The sequence below is a fragment of the Tupaia chinensis genome, unplaced genomic scaffold, assembly GCF_000334495.1.
Source record: "Tupaia chinensis unplaced genomic scaffold, TupChi_1.0 Scaffold000354_1, whole genome shotgun sequence".
NCBI lineage: Eukaryota > Metazoa > Chordata > Mammalia > Scandentia > Tupaiidae > Tupaia > Tupaia belangeri.
In genome coordinates this window covers 1,081,926-1,089,979 of record NW_006159849.1, presented here as the reverse complement: position 1 = coordinate 1,089,979, position 8,054 = coordinate 1,081,926, and the positions used below count along the sequence as shown (strand labels likewise).

Below are 8,054 nucleotides of genomic sequence, written 5' to 3'. Positions count from 1 at the left end.
AAAGAGGATTAATTTTGCCAGAGGCTCAAGTAGAGTGGGATGGAGTGGGGCAGGAATGGGAGTAACTAACTGCTAAAGAGTATGAGGTATCTGTAGTGGGTGATGAGACTATTCTAAAATTGACCGTGGTGGTGGTTGCCCAACTCCATGACTATCCTAAAGTCCACTGAATTCTGCATGTAAGTGCATAAATTATATGATATGTGAATCCTATTTCAATAAAGCTGCTAGGAAAAAATGAAATGGGGCACTCCTTATGTTAAGCAATATTATTAAAGACACAGAACAGTATTAGTGCACTATCGTTTGTGTAAAACACACACACGGAAGGAAGAATAGGTAAACATCTGGTTATATGTATACATAATATCTTGAAAGTATTTTTATTTGGGGGGGGGATTCTAAACCCTGTAAATGTATTGCCTATTACAAAGTAAGTTTTTTACTGGTATGAAAATAATGTCCTTAGTCTACCAGTGATGTCATTCTAATTATGCATACCTGTGTGCTCCACGTCATGTATACATGTAAACATCATGTTTTTATTAGGCACATAGAATCTGGGAGCCTGGCAGAGATATTAAAGATCTCTACTGAGTTCAACTCCCGTAATATACAGATGAATACATATGAGAGTCTTATGGGTTAACCATCTAGTCCACAGTTACCTGTTGGGACGCACTAGGCTGCAATGCAGTTTCTCAAACTTTGAGCAATCAGATGTCAATCTTACAATTTCTACCACAGGTGAGCTACTATGTTCTATATAGTTGTTATTGTTGTTTTTAATAACTGGGGTTTGGGGCTAAGCAGGCAGAGTGGTGGTTAAGACGCTGGATTCCTCCACATGGATGACCATGGTTACAGTCCCAGGCCAGAGGGCTTAAAATCACACCGGGTGTGCCTGCTGAAAATCCTGAGAGGAAAATGGAGAAGAGATTATGGCATGGATCTCCCCCGGGGGTGATTTCTCACTTTCCACCTCTCTCTCCTGGTAAGCATGCACACTCTATGGCAAAAACCTAAAAAAACAAACAAACAAAAATATCGTCAACTTTTAAAATTAAGCTATAATGTTCATAAAATCCAGATTTTTTTTTCAATTACACTTTGAAATATATACATATTTAGATAAAATTTTTTGTCTACCTAAATAAACCTCAATTTAGGGAAAAGTATTGGTACACAGGAGACCTGGGTTTTCAAGCCAGTTCCCCCAGTAAATGCTGTTTATTGTTGAGCAATTTCTTTTCTCTCTCTTGAACTCAGTTTCCTTATCTTTAAATGAGAAGACTTAAAGTCTAAGGGTCAGATGCAAGTTTCTTGACTCCAGGGTCCCCTAGTGGTCTATAGTATTCCACTTTGCTACTGTCAAAGGGTTGCCTAGTGTTTCCAGTACCCTTATCCTGTCTTCTGGGATGGCCTTAAACTTTAACTATAAAATACAGCCATGGGTTACAGGGTGTGCATAGCACCCTCATGAAATAGTGGTTGGAGAGTAAATTGGCACAATCTATCTGTAGCATTGTTTGATGGTACTGTATCTGTAGAAATTCCACACCAGTTATTGAAGGAAATAAAAATGTTAAGTGTTCATTGCACATGATGATCATAACAGAATTTATTATAGCAAAAAGTGGTTAAAACACAAGTGCCTAATAATAGGAAAATGTTTAAATTTATAATTATGCAGTATCAATGAAATTAAGTATCATAAAGACGGCTTAATGGGGCTAGCTAGGTGGCACAGCACAGTAGTGCACTGCTCAGTGATCCTGGCTCCATATGGACACCCATGGGTTTGGTTCCACAGTCAGCCTGTACATGCAGAGCACACATGCCCATGATCCTGACTGGCTGGAAAGACTGGAGGGGGCAGGGAGTGCAATGTGAGACCCTGTTAAGAATGGCTCTCTCTCTTTCTCTCTCTCTCTTATACTCATTAAAGAAATAAAGTTTTTTTTTAAAAAGGTTCATTTCAAAAAAGAAACAGCTGGAACAGTAGGTGGTGTGACTGTTAAGGTGCTGGATCCCTTGGTTACTATGTGGTTCAAGTCCTGGACCCAGTGGTGTGAAAAACACACTAAGCACGTGTGTGTGTGTGTGTGTGTGTGTGTGTGTGTGTGTGTCCTAAATCCCAAGAGAATGGAGAAAAAGAATTGTGACGTGGCCATTCCCCACCCTGGGGTAGGTGTGTGTGTACTTTCTTACTTTCCCTCTCTGTCTCTCTTTCTCTGGTGGGTGCACACACTCTATGGCAAAAATCTAAAAAAAAAATTACAAAAAGATAAAGAGAGAGACTGGTTAATGACATAAACATTCTCACAATAAATGAGAATTAAAAGGTATCTAAGTAATTATTTAGAAATAATAGTTTTGAAAATATGTACAAATGTAATAGAAAACTGAAAGAAAAAATAAGAGAAAAGGCATCAAAGAAGTAATATTAATTGTCTCTATGAGGTGAAGTAGAATTTTAGAAGATCATAATTTTCTCTTTTTTTATGTTCTCATGACATATTCTTTCTTTATAATAAATATGCTTTCCTTTAAGTATCAGAAAATGTTAAGCAATGTATTTTTTTTTAAGATTCCACTTTTCTTTTAGCCTTGTGGGAAATATCCAATCCATTCACAAATATTTGTTGAGAATATATTATTAATCCTCAGATTCAGAACATCTGTAATAACAATGTCATAATACCTTCCCAAGCTTGATTTTCTGTTTTCCTTGTAAAAGAATTCCCTGTAAAGACTTCAAAATGGGCAAGCACTCTCCTCCCTCTCTCTAGACTCTTTTCAAGTTGTAGAGGTAGAAGGGGAAGAATAGCAAGAAGGTTCGGGAGTGTTAAGAATGAACAAGGACAACTGTTTCTTAACTTTCAAAAAGTTCATTTTCTTTAAAGAGGTTTTTGCCTTAGAGCACATGCATTTGTGGGGAGAGACAGAGACAGTGAGAGGGAAAGTGAGAAATTACCCCCTAGGGGGGACGGTCACACCACAGTCCCTTCTCTATTCTCCTCCCTGGATCTTGGGCACGCATCACACATGCCTGGTGTGAGTTGTGTTTGTTCGTTTACATCTAATCACTTCTTTACAGTGTACATTCCTTTTTCTAGCATGAATACCACGCATGCAAGACAAAAGATATTACTACATATATTATCATCAGCAAACAGCTTTTCATTTTCTGTTAATCAAACATACTTTCACTTTTTCTGGTGTGAGTTTTAAGCTGAGTCCGGGACTTGGGCACTGTGGTTGGCCATGTGAGGATTCCAGTGATGTAACCAATATGCCATCTGCTGGTCCCCTAAAAAGTTCATTTAGTTACCTTTTAAATTTACTTTAGACAAAAAATTATTTCTTCACAAGAGAGACAAGCACTCTCAACAGAGTCCCATGTCATGATTCCCTCAGCCGTGCTGTGATCCCCCAAGCCTTCCCAGCCAACAGAGTCCCATGTCATGATTCCCTCAGCCTTCCCAGTTAGCCAGGATCTCAGGCCCACGCCCACCCTGAGTAGGGTGGAGCAGGAAACCAGCCCTGCAATTGATCCTCCATGTGGATCCAGTATCACTTGAACAGCATGTTACCTTACCACTGTGCCTCAAACAAGCCCTAAATTTACTTTTTAATACTGTTTTATGTTTTCATAAATTAAGCCTTGATTTTTTTGTAGAAAGTGTTCCCTAATCACAACTTTGCCTCAAATTGCTAAGTAATTTTCAAAGAATTCCTTAAGATTCTTTACTCCCTTGCACTTTGAAGAACCTTACCCCAGGGGCTGGCAGGTGGTGTAGCAGGTAAGGTGCTGGACTCCCACACGGCCGAATTTGGTTCCAGTCCCAGACTAGTCCCAGTCGCAGTCCCAAAGTTCAACTTTGGCTTGTTTTCTCATTTCCTCTCTCTCTCTCTCTCTCTCTCAAATTTAAATAAATAAATAAATAAATAAATAAATAAAGTTAAATAAAATAATTCTTGGAAAAAAATAAAAGCTTACCCCAACCAGCTATAGTATTGGGGACTGTTCATTTATCTAACTGCTTCAGTGTGGTGCAGCAAGATTCAGTGAGTCAAACAATCTAACCTCTGAAGTTTATTTAACTATAAGATCCTTTATTTATAGTTTTGTCTATAAGGCTGGTGTACTCACTGGAGAGAGACAGAGTAAGAGAGGAAAAGGGAGAAATCACCCTCCAGGGGGATGGCCATTGTGCAATCCATGTACACACACCCAACGTATTTTTCAAGGTGCCAATCCAGGACACTAATCACACACTCGGCCATGTGGGATCCAGCCACCTTAACCACGAAATCATCTGGCTGGCTGAAAATGTACTATTTTGAAGGTAAATGTCAGAAGAAAAATAAAAGTTATCAAGTGCCAGAGATGCTGGGTACTGACTCAAAGAATTTCAGGAGACAAACAAAAACACTAGGTTAAAGGACAGCAGGTTGCATAGTGGTTAAGGCACTTGAAACCCATATGGCCAACCACAGTTCAAGTCTCAGACCAAGTGGCTTAAAATTCATGCTGGGTGTATGTGCATGTGTGCCCACAATCATAAGAGGAGAATAGAGGAGAAGGGACTGTGGCAAATCACCCCCCAGGGGGTGATTTCTCATTTTCCATCGGTCTCTTTGGTGAGTGCATAAGGCCAATGCAAAAATCTCTCTTAAAAACAAAAACAAATGCACCGGGCTAATTCTTTCTTTTTCCTTATTTAAATAAACAAAAAACTCCATCTGGAAATAACCATAATGCCCATCAAATGGGGACTGGTTAAATAAATCAGTTGATTCAATAAATAGATATGTATACAAACAGAACAAAATTAGTTTCTGTAAGTTCGTATGAAAAGATAACCCAGATATAAAGTGAAAACACACTGAAGAGTGCATATGTAGTGTGATTACATATTACTTAAAAGGATTACATATTATATATGAAAGTAAACATGACTATGTATTACTTTATTTTATTTTTTTTAGAGAGACTTTTGCCATGGGGCACATGCACTTACCAGAGTGACAGAGACAGAAAGACAGCAAAAAATCACCCCCAGGAGGGATGGCCACACAGCAATCCCTTCTCCAATCTCCTCTCTGAATTTTGGGCATTGATGTACATGTACCCAGCGAGAGTTTTAATGTGTTGAGTCTGGAACTATGAACCGCAATTGACTACGTGGGTGTCTGATGACATAACCACTATGCCATCTGCTGGTTCCCCATATTTAAATAAAGGACAAACTACTTACATATGTGCATGTACATAAACATTTATAAAAGGAACTCACTGTTCCCTTCTGAGGCAGGGAATGAGAGTCTTGCTCTTTATTTTATGCACTTGGAGACTGTTTCCAATGCTTTTTTTTCTAACCTTTTGTAGCCATTCTTTCTATGTAAATAGGCGTTCAAAATGAGTTTCAAGGGACCAGTAGACGGTGTAATGGTTACGATGCTTAGATTCCCACCTAGTGGACCACGGTTGGATTCCCAGACCCAGTGGTTTGAAACTCACCCTGGGTGCATGTGCATGTATGCTGAAAATCTCAAGAAGAGAACAGAGAAAGGAATGCAGAGGCCATTCCCCGCGGGGTTGACTTTTCGCTTTCTGTCTGTCTGTCTGTCTCTCTCTCCCCCCTCTCTCTGTCTCTCCGGCAAGCCCAGAATCCTACAGCAAAAATCTCTCTCTAAAAAAAAAAGTTTCAAGACAAGATGTATTCGATTTGGGAGAGTAAAAGTCAACATTTATGAAAAAAAAAAAACTCATCCCGTTTTTGACTTAAAAAAAAAGCCTTCTTAAGATACAATTTACATACCACAAATTCTCCCAATGTAGAATGTACAGCTTGTGGCCTAGATTTTGTTTTGAATTATAAGAATTTATTTGGCAAGAAAAACAAAACTATCTTTTATGTAACCACTCACGAGAATAGTTTTCGTGTCCAAGAAATCTCTGCGGGTATCAAAATCAGAGCCAATTTTGTGACTGCGACGAGGATAAAGACGTTAACACCCGCCCTTCAGATTAAGAGACAAAGGTCAGAATTACAAGATTCCCACAGAGTTTAACCAAAAACAAAAAGAAAGAAAGAAACTCTAGCAAGATTAGTTTTCGCTAAGCGAGGGCACGTGGAGAGAGGGCACGTGGAGAAAAAGGCAGATCGTTTGGATGGACCCTCAGAAGCTTCTGCGACCTGGGGGATGCACTTCCCAAAGCCAAGCGATTTCCTTTTATCTTTGAACTTTTGAGCGTGTCCTCACTTCCTAGTCCTTTCTCCACCTGCCCCGCACCCCGCCCCACTTCCCCAACCTGCTCTGAGCTGCCTATCGAGGCCGGAGGTTTCGGGGAGCACCGGCTTGGCAGCCCGAGATCTCTCGCCCCAACTGCAGAAGGAAAATGCTGAACCCGCATCTCGGCCGCTTCTCCCACCCCGGCGGGGACGCACGGCCAGCCCACCGGCCCGGGCTCTCACCTGTGCCCCGCAGCATGTTGTCTCGGAGCAAGTCCCCGCTGGAGAGGTGCTTCAGCTGGAAGTGTTTGGTGATGCGAGACGACACGGTGCCTTTGCCGGAGCCCGGGGCCCCCATGATCACTGCGCGCAGGAGCCGCGCAGACGCCCCCATGGCTGCAGACAGAGGCCTAAGACGCGCGGACACTGGGGCTTCGGCCTTGGCGGCCGGCACACCCTCTCTCCGGCCGGAGCTAGCCGGCTAGCAGCGCAGTAAGCAAGCGGCGGCCACAGGGCCCAGGCGCTCCCGGGAGCGCAGCGACGGCCACTGGGGGCGCCGCCGCGCCGGCGCCCGGCGCCTCCCCCCGCCCCTCGGCGACCACGGCGCGCCCCCTCTCCGGCGCCTAGTCCAGCCCAGTCCTGCCGGCGTAAACGGCGCCTTCTCTGTGCGCTCTTGGCAACCCCTGTGAGCTACCGCGGTACTGCGCCCACCTGCGCCCTCCGCGCCTCCTAGTCACTGGCCGCTGCACTTTGCTCCCTTGTGCCACCCTTCCACACCTCGTTTGCTCCCTCGGCCGCCGGGGCCTCCGTGATGCCTCCTCAGCGACCCCTGCGTGCCCCCCCCCATTTCAAATCGATCCCATAACCTTTTTGCGCCCCCGACCCCATAGTGTCACGCCGTGTCTTGCCCAGTCCCAAGTGATAGAGTGCGCTCCCCACCGTTCACTTTTGGCAGCGTTTGCGCTACCCTCCCTGCCTCTAGTATCCAGCCTCTCGTGTACAGGTTGCTGGACTTAACCTGCCCCCAACTCTCAAACTTCCTTCTCAGCCTTCGCCTCCCACCCACCACCACCCCGCTCCAGGGCCAGGGCCTGACCTAGTCTATCCCAGCCGGATAAACCGCGTCCCACTCCGTGCCCCTTTGGCAGTCCCTATTTATCCTGCCCCTGGTGTCCACTCAGTCCCTCTTTCGCTAGATCACTCCTCACTCTGCGCCCACCTCCTGCACTTCCCTCCTCTTCCACTGCTGAGACCTCTTGTCTATTTTATCTGTGTAGAATGTGGGTGGGGAGGAACACCGGGGCAACACCAGAGCTGAAAGGGCCATCCCTCTGTTTTCACAGGAAAGAAAACCTATTCTTCATTGAGCGAGGCACTGTAAGTCACACATCTAAGGGAGTGAGAATTCTCTATAATCTCCCAGTATCCCACTGTCAGACTCAAAAGCAGATGGTCTAATGGTTACATTAGGTCGTTGGACTCCCAGGTACTCTACCACGGTTAGAGTCCCCGACCTGGCGACCTTAAACTCACACACTGGGCTGCTGAGCGTGGGTGCCCAAAATCCCCAGAGGAGATGGAGGAGAAGGGATTGTGGCATGGCCATACCTTCTGGTGGGGGGTGATTTCTAATTTTCTGTTTCTCTGTCTCTGTGGAAGCATACATGCCCTATAGCAAAAATAATCTCTCAAAAAAAGAAAAAAGGAGTGACTTTTAGCCCCAAAACACTGTATTCTCAGGCTCCACTACTTGCTCTCAGAAATGCATTCTTTATAGAAATATTTATTCAATGCCTACTATGTGCCAGATAC

General features: G+C 43.8%; 1 protein-coding gene across 1 annotated transcript in view; it reads right to left on the bottom strand.

Moving 5' to 3' along the window:
• The window catches only part of AK3 (adenylate kinase 3), a 32,473-nt gene extending 25,684 nt beyond the window's left edge, over positions 1 to 6,789 (bottom strand). Inside the window, exon 1 of the mRNA XM_014589344.2 lies at positions 6,486 to 6,789. Within this exon, the coding sequence (XP_014444830.1) occupies positions 6,486 to 6,636 (151 nt within the window). The 5' untranslated portion in view covers positions 6,637 to 6,789. The remainder of the gene's footprint in view (positions 1 to 6,485) is intronic.
• Between the last annotated feature and the right edge of the window lie 1,265 nt (positions 6,790 to 8,054).